Raw genomic sequence first — 16,364 nt, 5'->3', positions numbered from 1 at the left:
GAATTTTCTGAAATGATGGGTAACATACACTGAGTGTACAAAACATTAAGGACACCTGATCTCTCTATGACATAGACTGACCAGGTGAATCCAGGTGAAAGCTATGATCCTTTGTGGATGTTACCTGTTAAATCCACTACAATCAGTGTAGATAAATGGGTGGAGACAGGTTAAAGGAGGATTATTAAGCCTTGAGATAATTGAGACATGGATTGTGTATTTGTGCCATTCAGAGGGTGATTTAAGTGCCTTTGATCAGGGTACGGTAGTAGGTGCCAGGTACACCAGTTTGAATGTGTCAAGAACTGCAACGCTACTGGGTTTTTCATGCTCAAAAATTTCCCGTGTGCATCAAGAATGATTCACCACCCAAAGGACATCCAGCCAACTTGACACAACAGTGGGAAGTATTGGAATCAAAATGGGCCAGAATCCCTGTGGAACGGGTTCGACACCGTGTAGAGTCCATGCCCCGATGAAGTGAGGCTATTCTGAGGGCAAAATGGGGTGCAACTCAATATTAGGAAGGGGTTCCTTATGTTTTCTACACTCTGCGTATAACTGAATTTGCCCCAATACTTTTGGTCCCCTAAAATGGGGGGAAGGATGTACAAAAAGTGCTGTTATTTGGATGAAAATACCCTCAAATTAAAGCCAGCAGTCTGCACTTTAACCTAATAGTAAATTAAAGCCAGCAGTCTGCACTTTAACCTAATAGTAAGTTAAAGCTGGCAGTCTGCACTTTAATCTCATAGTATCATTTCAAATCCAAAGTGATGGAGTATAGAGCCAAAACAACAAAACACAAAGTGGGTAAAACAGTATGTAAACATTATTAAAGTGACCAGGGTTCAATGACTCGATGTCCATTGGGCAGCAGTCTCTAAGGTGCAGGGTAGAATACCAGCAGGTAGCTGGCTAGAACAGTGACTAAGTTCAGGGCTGGGTACTGGGTGGAGGCCGGCTAGTGATGATTGTTTAACAGTCTGATGGCCTGGAGATAGAAGCTATTTATCAATCTCTCTGTCCCAGCTATGATGCACCTGTACTGTCTCCACCTACTAGATTGTAGCGGGGTGAACAGGCAGCAGCTCGGGTGGCTGAGGTCCTTGATGATTTTCTGGGCCTTCCTGTGACACCGGGTACTGTAGATGTCCTGGAGAGCAGACAGTGTGCCCCCGGTGATGTGTTGGGTTGACCGCACCACCCATGGTAGAGACCTGCAGATGCAGGCGGTGCATTTGTTGTACCACCCTTACGGGAAAAACCACATGAATTTCAAATGTGAACACGTGATCTCGTGTGATCTAATTTGATCAAATGTGAAATAAATGTGACAACATGGGGATGCAAAGTTTCAACACGGGACAACATTTGAGCACATGAAAGCACATGAAAACCCAGGTCTCAAATGTAATTTAGAATATTTTACCTTGAACATTACTTTAATTTAAACAGTCATGGTCCCCTGTAGGCTTTGTATAGTTCCCGGGATGTTATTAGAACGTTGTGTCTTAGTCCCCTGGAGATTTTTCTCTTGTTGTGGTAAGAATAAGGTACATCTACAAATAGTTACTGTATTTTTACAGCTAAATTCAGGTGTTAATGGATGATATGCAGCTGTATATTGATTATTTGGGATTCAACCTCAGTTGAGATTTGAACTCACAACCTCTTGGTTACTAGTTACCTGAAGTTCCTGCTGCACCACCAGGTCTGTGGATATAAGTGAAATTGGCAAGAATACACTTTGCCTAAAGTTGCAGTAAAGATAAAGTAAATATATTTAACAACTTCAAGGTGTTATTTCTATAAAATGACAGTATGCTGCTGTATTCTGATTTCAATTACTGTAAAATCTTGTACTGTGACCACAAATGGGAGTCAGCCTTAAACGGGAGCTAGACCACCAGATCTGTGAGCATAAAAGAGATATGGCCACAGATTTATTGTTCAGAATGCATTTCTGCACTTTGTTAAAAGCTGCCCAGAATCAAGCAAATAATTGTCCAATTATCACCACCAACGTAAAACTAGCAGTGGTCAAGGAGTATAACATAAATTATTTTAACCAATTGGTGGGGGAGGGGGGTGAATAACTTTTTATGCAGTGTCACCAGGTTCATACTAATTGCTTGGAACATATATTTAACACACTCTCAAAAAATAAGGGTTTGGTTAGACTACAGTGTTGTTCCCTGATGTACACTTCAAGGGGGGTACACATACGAACTCACATGGTACAGTTTGGTACCTTGTAGGTATAATGTGAACTTTTTCTACCAAATATTTTGAATATAAGGTACGATCATCACTGCACTTTGATAGGTGGGGGCAATGTACTGGTGAGGCTCATTTGCATATTATGGGGCATTGTCAAATATATGTGTATATGTGCCATCCGTCAGTGGAAGTGTTGTAGCAGTTTATGTGTTTGATGTTATGCCAAGTCAAGTTGACACGGTCTGTTCGGCAAATATTTGTAAGAGAATGCGTCAGCTGCACTGTGAAGAGGTTATTGTGCATTTTCCAGATGGTATACCAGTTGAGGTATATCAATCCTTTTATGATGTACTCAGAGGACCATTATTAGCATGTTTTAACCACTTCAATAAAAATGGTAGATTATCAGATACTCAACAAGAAGGTCTGATTTCACTATTACTGAAACAGGACCCAGGTGGTAATTATAAAGTTCCAGTCCACTTAAAACATTGAAGGCTCCTTACACTTCAGTGTTCTGACTCATAAATTCTACCAAAATGCATAGCGCATAGAGTTAAAAAGGTATTGTCGGATATTATTCATCCTAATCAGACAGATAAAAGTCAAAATAACTTTCTGGCAAAATGTTTCCAGTAACCTACAGGACACTTGCTACCACTAGCAATCTTGCCCGTGAACTACTACGCTTTCACTGACTCTTCTGTTGACAACATGCATATGCTGATTGGCAGCATACTGTAACAGAGGCGGCCTATCAGAAGATTGCAGGTGTGGCTTATTCGAGACATGGCTTTCAGCTGGCTCTTTTTGGTCTCCCGTAAGAGTGACTGTCATCCCAGTTAATGTGGTCTGTTCATAAATCTTCTACTTCTTTGCTGTCAGTTCTGCAGCCTTGATTAAGTCTGACAAAAGTACATGTGACATCAAAGAACCATATTTCATTGATAGGTAGTCACCATGTCATTGTAATACTCAATTCCATACCACACTATCAGGGCAGTGAGTGTGATGGATCAGCTACTGTCAATTAAATAACAACCCACTTGTAACTAGGATATAGTAAGTTACTGTCAATTTAATAACAACCCACTTGTAACTAGGAGACAGTAAGTTAATGAAAATTAAACATTAACTTCCTGCGACCCAGCTGTCATTAAGCTACTGGAAAACATACAGTAACCTCGTAACACTGCAGCTTTTGATTGTCACAAAAGTTTGCAGAACTGACGGTGTCATAAACACGTGCTCAACCTTCATCAACATAACAATAAAACAACTTAAACTGGTATAACATTTCCACTGAGGGTTGACACAAATATAACATATTGTAGACCATGCCCCCAAATATGCTAATAAACCCCTACCACATTACCACCACCTACATTTCAAAGTGCAGTAACGATTGCACCTAATGCTGCATTCCTAACCAAGTGGGAATTGGGAATTTACCACATACGACTGGAAAAAATCCATGCGAACAGCCCTCCAACTGGTAATTACTAGTGGGAAACATGTCAATCATCCATGAGCTCCGATTTCTCCCACATGCTGACCTCTGACTATTCTCTCATTGATTTAATTGAATTATTTCAGCAATTTTCATTTTTTCTGTATAGTTGTCTAATGTTGGTGGGGCATATTATTCTGTTTTAATGTTACTCCTAAATAACTATGATAAATATAAGTGTTTCTTGAGTGTATTTTTAACAAAGCTGAGATTTACTTTGAAGTCCAAATTGTAGGAATGCAGATGATGCCAGTAACTGACACAGATATGGCATAGCAGGAAGACCATAATGCTGTGAACCAAGAGGCTGTGAGTTCAAATCCCAGTTAATTAATAATTACTATAAATAAACATACACAATGTAGTCGTGTGTCAAATATTTAAGTTGAAAACTACATATTAAAAGAGTTGTGTGTGTATCAACTCATTTTTGTTTGCAGGGAATCACCTGTGAAATCAAATGGGAACATTTGAATCCACATGTGAAAAGTTATGTAATCACATGAAAATCCACATGTGAAGTGTTCCAAAAACACATGATTTGTGGAAATATTATGTGAAATCATGTTTTTTCTATAAGGGCAGAAGGGGATACAGCCCGACAGAATGCTCTCGATGGTGCAGTTCGTGAGGGTCCTTGATCTAGCCACTCATATCACTTCATGATGACAGAAGTGAGTGTTACTGCACATTTCCCTGTCGCTTGATCAAAATGAGAAAAAATAAGGAATCTTGACACATAGATTCCAATCGATTGTACCAATGTTGCACAGTCCTTACCACGGGTGCTTCCTGTTTAAGTTTCTGTCTATAGGTGAGGAGGAGCAGAATGGAGGTCTGATTTGCCAAAGGGAGTGCGGGGGAAGGCCTTGTAGCCATCCTGGAAGGTGCGTGTGTAGCACATGAGATGTGTAGACATAATTTTGGTAGCGTTTTCCTAAGATTTCCTTTATATCTTTATTAAGGTCCAGTGTAGTTCCTTGAGAGCCGTTGCAGTGTCGGCTTAGGGGTGAATATACACGGCAGTGACAAGGACACAAGAATATTCTCTTGGGAGGAAATGCGGTCGGCATTTGATGGTGAGGTATTCCAGATCAGAAGAACAAAAGGACTTTAGTTCCTGTACTGTGATTGTTTGGGACAATCACACCATAAGTTGTTAACCCCTTCACCTTTCCTTTTCCCGGAGAACCATGCTGGCTAAATGGACGGGGACAATATATCCGGAGAGAGCCATGATTCTTTAAAACAGAGTATGTTACAGTTCCTGATGTCTCTCTAGAAGGAGATCCTTGCCCTGAGCTTGTCTACTTTATGCCCAGGGACTGAGCATTAGTGAATAGTATACTCGGAAGTGGTGGACGGTATGCACACCGTCTGAGTCTGAGCACTTCTTCTTCCTCTTCTCCTGCGTCTGCGTTTTGGTGCTGCAAAGTTGGCTAGGTTCTACGGTTCTGCTTAATCAAATTCCCTTGTTGGCTTTTCAAATCAAATCAAATCATATTTGTCATATGCGCCGAATACAACCTTACAGTGAAATGCTTACTTACAAGCCCTTAACCAACAGTGTAGTTTTAAGAACAATAAGTGTTCAGAAATAGTTAAGTAAAACATTTTTCATAAAAGTTACAAATAATGAAACAGCAGGAGTAAAATAACAATAGTGAGGCTATATAGGGGGGGACTGGTACAGAGTCAATGTGTGGGGGCACCGGTTAGTCAAGATAATTGAGGTAATATATACATGTAGGTGGAGTTAAAGTGACTATGCATAGATAATAAACAGAATCTGTGTTCGAATACCCATACTAACATACTGTATACTACATACTTAATGAGTATATACTATTAGTTCATTTTAGTATACTGTAAACGAACAGTATCCTTTCAGAGCCAGAGTGCGCTGTAAATTCAGAGCGTTTTGCTCTCTGGGCACACATCTGGCCTTACAACGGCAGTCAAGCACCCAAACTAACGTTGGCTAGCTTGCTAGCTACTTCCAGACACAAATTAGACCACTCTGACCATTTTACTCGCCCTAGCAGAGCCGGTTAGGCAGTTTTCATGTTATCCAGAGCGTTGGTGACTATAACTGTGCTGCTGGCAACAATTTAGTTACGTTTTTTTTTTTGCTGATTACTGACACCGGCCATATTCAACGGGTGTTAAACTCTCATAAATGCATTATTCTCCGCTCTGGTACAATCAGACGAGAGTGCTGTGAAATCGGAGATAATTTACGAAAGCACCCGAATGTCCATTGAGAACGCACAACGACTATACCATTTAGCTAAACTAAGAATGACAGGAATAATCAAGTCAATAAACGTTGGGTAGTTAGCAATGGTGGTGGCAATGCAACTAGTCTGCTTAACTTTTGAGGAGGCGAGGAGAGAGGACTTGAAATCAAGGTAATGCAATTGAGATTGTCCCCAAATAGCGTGCACAGGTTCTAGGATAGGACAGGGTGTAGGATAGGACCGGGTGTAGGATAGGACCGGGTCTAGGATAGGACCGGGTCTAGGATAGGACAGGGTGGATTTAGGCTGTGTGCCTCTGCTTCATAATAACACGGCTACCATAATTCACTGAATAGAGGGGCACCACCACCCTGTTATAACTGTACCAGTGTGTGACACTGAGAGGCACTGCTGTACTACTAATAACCAAAGGATAATGATGAGGCATCAAACAACGGAGCCATCATATTAAATATGATGTTGTATTTGAAGTATCAGTCCATCAAAATGTATTTCTAAATATTTATTCTACATTGTGCAGTTTTATAGGGAAAGGTAAATACATTTGAAAAAACTACTACAAAATAAACTAGATATTTCATAATGTAAAACATTTATGGCTGGACATTGATGGACATTTCTCACTATTGTCTTGTCTTATAATTAAAATGGTGATGATGATGATGATGATTATTATTAGTAGGTCTAGTACATGTTACAGTTACAGGTTGCAAATAGCAAGTTTTAGTTGAACTTATTCATCAGGTGTTCAGGTAAATAGTCAAGAAATTGCATCAGTGAATTCCCATTAAGACGTAAATTAAACAAATATGTACATTTGGATCCCGGAAGTCGCCTTGCCTGAATCCTGTTTAGCACAAATCCTTCTGACTGTGCGTCGCAAGTGTAGCTGGAGAAGGAAGTGGCAGATGAGTGAGATTATCCACGACTACGCAAGAGCAACCTACCGGTGGTTACCGTACACAGGCGATTCAGACGGAGCGAACAGGTTGCTGGCTAGTAGAAAATGGGCAACGTTGACTCCAAACTCAACTTCAGAAAAGCTGTGATACAACTGACAACCAAAACACAGGTTTGTTGAAATAATAACTCTCTTTTGGGTAGGCTAATGCAGAGTTTAAATTTTTATGAACAGTTCTGTTTTTCAAGATACAAATAGCAATTCTAGTGCGCCAGATGGTAGCCTACAAGTTGTATTTGGCACATGGATGAGAGGGTGGATAAATATGGTAAGGGCTACCATCTGTCCAAAAACAGCGTTTACTGGTTAGTCTAAATGTAAACTTTTAATTAAAATGTAGGCATAAGCGATATATATATATATATATATATATATATATATATATATATATATATATATATATATATATATATATATTTACAGCGCATATAACTGACAATTAGATTAATTGTAGGGTACTGTTATAAATACTGCAAATTTGTGTTATAGAATTGTAGACTCATAACTTGGCAACAATGTTTCTATTTTGTAATCAAATGTAACATTGTAATCATACTTCTGTATTTATAATATAAACCCCACCAAGAGGCTAAGGTGGATCTGATGCAGAACTATAATGACATGCAGGTCTGAATACAGTTAATTTGTGCCTGCTCTTGTGGCTGGCACTTGAATTGATCAGTTGCACGGTTTACCCAACAATTCAGCTGTTGAAAAGACAAAGGGTAGTCTAGATAACATTACCAGCTACATTTGTGATGATGTGGTTGTTGAATGAATCATAACATTCAGACAATGTGGCTGATTTAATGTGGGCTGAAATACATTAAAGTTAACCAAATAAGCATCAGTCTAAACGACAGTGTTTAGGTTATATTTATTCTGTCATCAAGGACGTTCTGGAAAGATCTTAGAACATTTGGTATTGTAATAGAATATGCAAATCATGAGCAAATCAAGAACATGTGAAGTAGGCCAGTAGCTGAATATTTTATTTATTTATTTATTTATTTATTTATTTGTCTGACCAGAACAAACATGTGTTCCATCATATGTCTACTTCTTTGGCCGGTTTCCCGAACACCCAACCAGACCACCCACCCATCCATCCATCCTGGACTAAAAAGCAATAAAGAATCTCCATCAAAAGTGATTAAGTATTATGTATCTGGGGAACCGGCCCCTGATGTTTATTCTCCTCCTGTAGGCTACAGCCAAGCAGGTTTCTCTCTCCTCCTGTAGGCTACAGCCAAGCAGCTCTCTCCTTCCTCCTGTAGGCTACAGCCAATCAGGTCTCTCTCTCCTCCTGTAGGCTACAGCCAAGCAGGTCTCTGTCCTCCTGTAGGCTACAGCCAAGCAGCTCTCTCTCCTCCTGTAGGCTACAGCCAAGCAGCTCTCTCTCTCCTCCTGTAGGCTACAGCCAAGCAGCTCTCTCTCTCCTCCTGTAGGCTACAGCCAAGCAGCTCTCTCTCTCCTCCTGTAGGCTACAGCCAAGCAGGTCTCTCTGTCCTCCTGTAGGCTACAGCCAAGCAGGTCTCTCTGTCCTCCTGTAGGCTACAGCCAAGCAGCTCTCTCTCTCCTCCTGTAGGCTACAGCCAAGCAGCTCTCTCTCTCCTCCTGTAGGCTACAGCCAAGCAGCTCTCTCTCTCCTCCTGTAGGCTACAGCCAAGCAGGTCTCTCTCTCCTCCTGTAGGCTACAGCCAAGCAGCTCTCTCTCTCCTCCTGTAGGCTACAGCCAAGCAGCTCTCTCTCTCCTCCTGTAGGCTACAGCCAAGCAGCTCTCTCTCTCCTCCTGTAGTCGACAGCCAAGCAGCTCTCTCTCTCCTGTAGTCGAAAGCCAAGCAGCTCTCTCTCTCCTGTAGTCGAAAGCCAAGCAGCTCTCTTCTCCTGTAGGCGGATGCATCTGATCTCTGTATGTTGCCTCATCTCCCCCAGCCCGTGGAGGCTACAGACCATGCCTTCTGGGACCAGTTCTGGACGGATACTGCCACCACTGTCCAGGATGTGTTTGCTCTGGTGCCGGCAGCGGAGATACGAGCTGTCAGAGAAGAATCTCCCTCCAATCTGGCAACCCTCTGTTACAAGGTAATGTAGGCTGTGTGCCTGTGTGTGTGGATGTGTTTAATTATACTTTTGGGGACCATAAGATCACACAAGAACACTAAACAAACACACATTTGACCAACTGGGGGTGTTTTGTTAGGCCCCACAAGGTCAAATGCTATTTCTAGGGGGTTTAGGGTTAAGGTTAGAATTAGTGTTAGGGTTATAATTTAGTTTTGGATTAGGAGCTAGTATAGGTTCTGGGGTTAGGTTTAGGGGTTAGGGAAAATAGGATTTTGAATGGGATTTAAAAAATAAAGAAATAACCTTTTTATTTTACTAGGCAAGTCAGTTAAGAACAAATTCTTATTTTCAAGGACGGCCTAGGAACAGTGAGTTAACTTCCTTGTTCAGGGGCAGAACGACAGATTTTGCGATTTGAACTTGCAACCTCTTGGTTACTAGTCCAACGCGCTAACCACTAGGCTATGCTTTTGTGTGTTTCCACAAGGTTTGTTGTGTGTGTGTGGCCCTTAACATTTGCACCCATTTATGGGTTGAAAATGGCAGATTTGGACACTAAGTGCCTAAATATAAACGCAGTGGCTGTACAGTAACATGCTATACATGACGTCAGAGCTCAGGGTCTCTGCTTCACAGCTCTATATGGGTTTTGACTGACAAGTTGACCCATCCCTCCCTCTAATTGGACAACTCTTGCACATTTTTGGTTGTCTGAGTGAGGGGAAATACTGTAAATGAAGAGGATTTGATTAGATCTTAATGTATTTTGAAAGATGAGACGTTGAAGACTAATAAATATTGCTTTGATGTCGTACAAGTAAGCCAAAACACCTGTGAGTCCAAACGTGCACTTCACATTTCCATATCATTAAAGTCATGTAATATACAGTGTCAACGTTTATGATCTCTGTGTTTTGATGTACAGTTACATGATGACATGGCGTTATACCCTGGGTTGTCCTGAACATAATGATCTGATGTTTGTCCTATTGTGAAGCAAATTTGCCCCGGGCCATGCATCTGAATGCACAAATGACTCCATTCTATGCGGACCTAAAGTACGATTTGCTTCTCTGAATTCTCTACTGAAAGCCTAACACTGTAAGATCGTATTTTCTAGTTTAGCAAGTCAAGTTGTAATAGAACAAGCTTTCAAATGATGCCCACCTGACCCAGATTGCGATTTATAATGGACCGTTTTTGGATTGTGTAAACAACAGCGGGGATGCAGGGTTGTGTTCCAAACTTAACAGCTACAAGTGTGCTTGTTCTAGTTCCTCAACAGCACAGCTAGGAGAGCTCAAAAAAACACCTTATAGTTGAAGACTCTTCTGAGTCATAAAAGTGCATTGAAATGACTTAGGAACTGTGGACACTTTGGAGAGGTGTGTGTGTGTGTGGGTGGGTGTGTGGCCACTTGGAAACACCAGTTAGTCCTCTACTCAAACCCTTGTCATTGTTTTCGTCTTATGTTGCACCTACCCCACATTTTCCAAGAATATTCTTTGAATGTATCCAGAGTATTTTCAGATTTCGTTATCAACAAATGTGGCGAAAAGTACAGTAAATGTAAAATGCACATAAAATCAATAGTGTAGTGTTTGGATTCAGTCTTGTGTCAGGTGAACTGTTGTGTCCTCACCTTTAGTCTAATATTTATCCCCATAATCTTTCCTTTTGATTGTTACCATGGTTATACATATGCGGTCCATATTTCTTCTGTAAGAAACATTTCAGGCCTCCCGAGTGGGGCAGTGGTCTAAGGCATTGCATCGCAGTGCTAGCTGTGCCACTAGAGATCCTGGTTCGAGTCCAGACTCTGTCGCAGCCGGCCGCGACCGGGAGACCCATGGGGCGGCGCAAAATTAGCCCAGCGTCGTCCGGGTTAGGGGAATGTTTGGCCGGCAGGGATGTTCTTGTCCCATCGCGCACTAGCGACTCCTGTGGTGGGCCGGGCTCAATGCACGCTGACACGGTTGCCAGGTGTACGGGGTTTCCTCCGACACATTGGTGTGGTTGGTATCAAGAAGCAGTGCGGCTTGGTTGGGTTGTGTTTCGGAGGACACACGGCTCTCGACCTTCGCCTCTCCCGAGTCCGTACGAGAGTAGCAGCGATGGGACAAGACTGAAACTACCAATTCAATACCACAAAATTGGGGAGAAAAAGTAAATTAAATAAAGTAAAAAAAAAAACGTTCAATGTAGCCTTAACCATATAGGCTAATTCCCAGGAGATGTAAGGGGTTAACCTTTTTTGTTGTTGTCTACCTTGGATACAGCTGAGGAAGTAGCACAATGCAAGTAGTACAGTAACATTACAGTGGATGTATTCTGAGTGTGTTTAGTGGTGCTGTAACAGGTGTATTCTGAGTGTGTTTAGTGGTGCTGTACTGTAACAGGTGTATTCTGAGTGTGTTTAGTGGTGCTGTAACAGGTGTGTTTAGTGGTACTGTAACAGGCGTATTCTGAGTGTGTTTAGTGGTGCTGTAACAGGTGTATTCTGAGTGTGTTTAGTGTAGCTGTAACAGGTGGCGCTGTACTGTAACAGGTGTATTCTGAGTGTGTTTAGTGGTGCTGTAACAGGTGTATTCTGAGTGTGTTTAGTGGTGCTGTGCTGTAACAGGTGTATTCTGAGTGTGTTTAGTGGTGCTGTACTGTAACAGGTGTATTTTGAGTGTGTTTAGTGGTGCTGTAACAGGTGTGTTTAGTGGTACTGTAACAGGCGTATTCTGAGTGTGTTTAGTGGTGCTGTAACAGGCGTATTCTGAGTGTGTTTAGTGGTGCTGTAACAGGTGTATTCTGAGTGTGTTTAGTGTAGCTGTAACAGGTGGCGCTGTACTGTAACAGGTGTATTCTGAGTGTGTTTAGTGGTGCTGTAACAGGCGTATTCTGAGTGTGTTTAGTGGTACTGTAACAGGTGTATTCTGGGTGTGTTTAGTGGTGCTGTACTGTAACAGGTGTATTCTGAGTGTGTTTAGTGGTGCTGTAACAGGCGTATTCTGAGTGTGTTTAGTGGTACTGTAACAGGTGTATTCTGGGTGTGTTTAGTGGTGCTGTACTGTAACAGGTGTATTCTGAGTGTGTTTAGTGGTGCTGTAACAGGCGTATTCTGAGTGTGTTTAGTGGTGCTGTAACAGGTGTATTCTGAGTGTGTTTAGTGGTGCTGTAACAGGTGTATTCTGAGTGTGTTTAGTGGTGCTGTAACAGGTGTATTCTGAGTGTGTTTAGTGGTGCTGTAACAGGCGTATTCTGAGTGTGTTTAGTGGTGCTGTAACAGGTGTATTCTGAGTGTGTTTAGTGGTGCTGTAACAGGCGTATTCTGAGTGTGTTTAGTGGTGCTGTACCGGTCAGGCGATCCATCTTTGTTTGCTTCCAATATGTCTCTTGTGGGTTTTCAATAGAAAGAGGGACTGAGCATGTGTGTGTGTGTGTGTGTGTGTGTGTGTGGTGTGTTTGACCCTTTTCTGTATTTAAACAGAGTCCATTGGTTACCTTGGATACAGTTGGTGTGAAAGGAATGCTGGTGTTTGTTGTCCCCTGTTAAGGTGAATGTAAAGGCTTTATTACTGCAGCAGATGGACAGAACTACTGTTGAATTCTATGCCTGTGTCGAGCCTCAAGGGTCTACTGTAAAAGACCTCAAATGGAAACACTTGTATAAGCAAGAAATGAAGCTGTGTTGTGTTGTACTAACTATACATGTTAATGTGTCCATTCCAGGCAGTGGAGAAACTAGTCCAGGGGGCTGACTCTGGTTGTCCCTCAGAGAAGGAGAGACAGATCGTCCTGAACTGCATCCGTCTGCTCACACGTATCCTACCGTATATCTTTGAGGACGCAGACTGGAGAGGCTTCTTCTGGTCCACCGTGCCTGGTGCCGGGAGAGCTGGGGTAAGTCTACTGTTCTCCTCATCTTGGCTGAGGCTAAACTGACCAGAACGGCGCCCTTCCAATAGAGATAAGAAATCCTGTGCAGATGTGTTCTGTGCTACCCTAGCCCATTGGACATTGAGCCCTTTTGAAGTTGTGATTTCATGATATATGCAATTTGTGTATCGGTTTATCAGAGGTCATATTAATTATTATTAGTTTGTTTGAGACTCACTTTTCTGTTCCCTTCATTTTTGGCTCCCCTTGGCAAATTAAGAGGGATGCACACTGCCAAGGATGCTAGCCTCTGTCTCCACTTGCTAGCCTCTTTCTCAAGCTTTCTGGCAGCTTGAGTTGAAAAGATTGCCTGTTATGCAATCCATTAAATGAACTCAGTCTCTCAGAATCAGTGTGTGTTCTCTTCCCCCTATGAACTTACATCAGCATGCCTGCTATGTCTCTACAGAGAGAGAGAGAGAGACGTGATTGGATCAGACTAGTGAGTTCATGACTGCTTCACCATAGTCCTTACCCAGCACTGTCACTGACTGAACAAATCATTTCATTTCTGGTTGAATTACTTTATGTACAGATAGATGTACTTGTTTACAGATCATTGGATAAAGGATTGTTTTTCTCATGGTGAAAAGCATGCTGGGAAATTAGCACCCAAGATTCACTGTGTAGTGGGTTGGAGAGCAGATAGACACAGAAATACTATTCTTTCCCAGCTCCGGGTTTGATCTTTCATCACCCTTTTCAGCGTTGTATGGAACAGATCTTCTACTTGGATCTGTGAGTGCCCCACTCTGGTACTGTCTGGACCCCACTACTACAGCTATTGCTGTGTTGTCTGGTGGGAACTGTGTCTATTCGGGTTTTCAAAGCTCTGACCTGCCAGTGTTGTAAGATCTGACCAAGCAGGGTTGTGTTCATTAGGGCACACTTTACACACAGTTTTTCAAACATCTTGATAACACACAGTTTTTCAAACATCTTGATAACACACACACACACACACACACAAAAAAAAAATGTTTGTTGATTTTTGGACAAGGTTATGTTGTGCCTCCCCATTTCAGTCTGTTTTCATGCCTAATGAACACTATCCTGAGGTTGAGAGAGCTCTTTGAGTGGGGGATTTCCTTCTCCCTTAATGTCTGCTAATTGTTGAGCCAGCTGGGTCTTCTGTTACCTGGCCTGAAGAGCACCTCAGCCTGCCTGAACAGTGCTCATATTGTGCCCCCCTCCCTCTTGCCTCCCATGCATCCCTCCTGGACAATGGTTGAATTGAAGAGGTATTGGGTAACCTTTTAATTAAAGTGAGAGGCTGGATGGGTGAATGGTGAACTATTATGGGAATGGGTGTGAGTGCAGAATGGCTGTAGCAATCAATGAGGAGGCATTCTCTACTGCACTCTGATTTGGACTGGTTGGGATACTATGGTTATAAAATAGTCTTGATATTTTTCTGTCACATTCTTTATGCAGTTCTACTGAGCCCAACATATACTACAGTAATTAATATATAAATGTACTATTAGTATCTCAATGACATGTTTCCTGTGACCGAGCTCTTTCTCTGTCTCCTAGCAGGATTGATTGATTTGCCAATTAAAGAAAACACATACATTTAAAAAACAAAATGTGACGAGGATAACACAAAGTCAGACTTACAGTATTTCCATTGTGGTTCCTAAAGTCCATAGAGCAAAACAAACAACACATTGTTAAAGGAATACTTTGGCAATGAGGCCCGTTATCTACTTCCCCAGAGGCAGATGAACTCGTGGAACCCTTTTTTATGTCTCGGAAGAAGTAAGTTAAAGGTAGTTTCACGAGCCAATGCTAACTTCTGTTAACAAAATGACTGGAATTATATTTATTTATTTAACTTTTATTTAACTAGGCAAGTCAGGTAAGAACAAAATCTTATTTTACAATGACGGCCAAAACCGGACGAAGCTGGGGCAATTGTGTGCCGCCCTATGGGACTCCCAATCACGGCCGGATGTGATGAAGCCTGGATTCGAACCAGGTACTGTAGTGACACCTCTTGCACTGAGATGCAGTGCCTTAGACCGCTGCGCCACTCGGGAGCCCCAATTTTATATGGGTATCTGTTAGCATGCTAGCAGGTACCCATAGACTTAGTCTCTGTGCTAACGCTAGTTAGCAACTTACTTCAAACTGCACGCAGAGTCCACGAGTTCATCTGAAAAAGGTCAAGCTCGTAGAGTCAAGACCACATGATGTAAGTGATCAACCCCCCCCCCCCCCCACAGATCTAGAGGATATTTAGAAAGCTCTCTGCCTAGGTGAACTCATAGTGCCATGGGAACCACGGACTGAGGATGAAGGTGGTGGTGCGGAGGAGGAGAAGAATTGGATTGTGTCTTAGGAGGAGAAGGATGATGATGATGTCTTATCTCCCAGCAGGATGAAGGTGATGATGATGATGGAGCGAGGCCCCTGGCTGAGTCTCTCCTCCTGGCTGTATCTGACCTGCTTTTCTGTCCAGACTTCACCGTCCAGAGCCACAAGAGGACAGGCTCGGTGAGTAATCCCCTCCACTTCGGACAAACACTCTTGAGAGAAATTTGTCTTGACCAGCGTTCCTCTTGTGAGATTAAGAAACAGATAATACAAACTGGGCAAGTAGTTTATCGTCCTGTATTTTTGTTGAGAGACCAAATTGTAATTCAAGATCTGTGCACGTAAAGGACATTTATGTGGACATTTGCACGGAACCCAAGCCAGGATTGGTCCGTAAGTGAACACAATGTCCCAGAATGTCTCCTCTGTGCAGGCAGTGGTTCAGGGTTAATGAGTGACTCCAGTGCACAGCGGGAGCCGTGTGAGGTGAGGTGTGGCCCTCGGCCATGTTTGTCAACTGGGCTGAGAAAGGAAGAGGGTGTTAGACACTCCTTATCCACTGAGCAAACACCTCTATGGTGTTGTTTGCTGGACAGGACCCAATGGTGTTAGGCAGGTTGTGAAATAAAGTGGAGACCCTCCTAATCCCCCAGTTGATCACTCACTCACAGATACACACAGAACGTCTCACTTCCATGGTTAGAGTCAACTATTGAGAGTGAATACTATCCTGCAAGACTGACTGCACAACATTGTGAACTGAACTCTCTCTTAATATAGTCATCTATGAAGATTAACAATGAGGCTGCTGCTGACAGCTAGGTTCTAACTAGGCTTTAGTACAATGCATTCAAATGTCTGCCTGGCTGCCACTGTTATCTCTCTCTGGTGTTGTACATTGGTAAAGTCAGGCGAGTGCTCCACTCAGGTAGAAGGAAGTGTGAACAAAAGTTACATCCCAAATTTCACCCTATTCTCTATATAGTGCTCTACTTTTAACCAAAGCACCTATGGGTCCTGATCAAAATTCGTGCACTATATACAGATGTAGGATCTTAATTTGACCTGTTTTGTCACAGGAGGGAAATAATCCTGC

The 16,364-nt window shown here is 42.3% G+C and overlaps 1 protein-coding gene across 2 annotated transcripts in view; it reads left to right on the top strand.

Annotated features, from left to right (window-relative positions):
• Positions 1-6,834: 6,834 nt before the first annotated feature.
• LOC106589885 (protein HID1) overlaps positions 6,835-16,364 on the top strand; it is a 24,408-nt gene continuing 14,878 nt past the window's right edge. The window contains exons 1-4 of one of the 2 annotated variants that reach the window (XM_045710133.2): positions 6,835-7,066; positions 8,891-9,040; positions 12,743-12,913; positions 15,332-15,448. In XM_045710133.2, coding sequence (XP_045566089.2) covers positions 7,001-7,066; positions 8,891-9,040; positions 12,743-12,913; positions 15,332-15,448 — 504 coding nt within the window. In that variant the 5' untranslated portion in view covers positions 6,835-7,000. Of the gene's footprint in view, positions 7,067-8,890; positions 9,041-12,742; positions 12,914-15,328; positions 15,449-16,364 lie in introns of both variants that reach the window. The other variant, XM_045710132.2, reaches the window with a different exon arrangement.

Source organism: Salmo salar, chromosome 28 (genome assembly GCF_965601325.2).
Source record: "Salmo salar chromosome 28, fSalSal1, whole genome shotgun sequence".
Classification (NCBI taxonomy): domain Eukaryota; kingdom Metazoa; phylum Chordata; class Actinopteri; order Salmoniformes; family Salmonidae; genus Salmo; species Salmo salar.
This window is presented reverse-complemented; position numbering and strand designations above follow the sequence as displayed.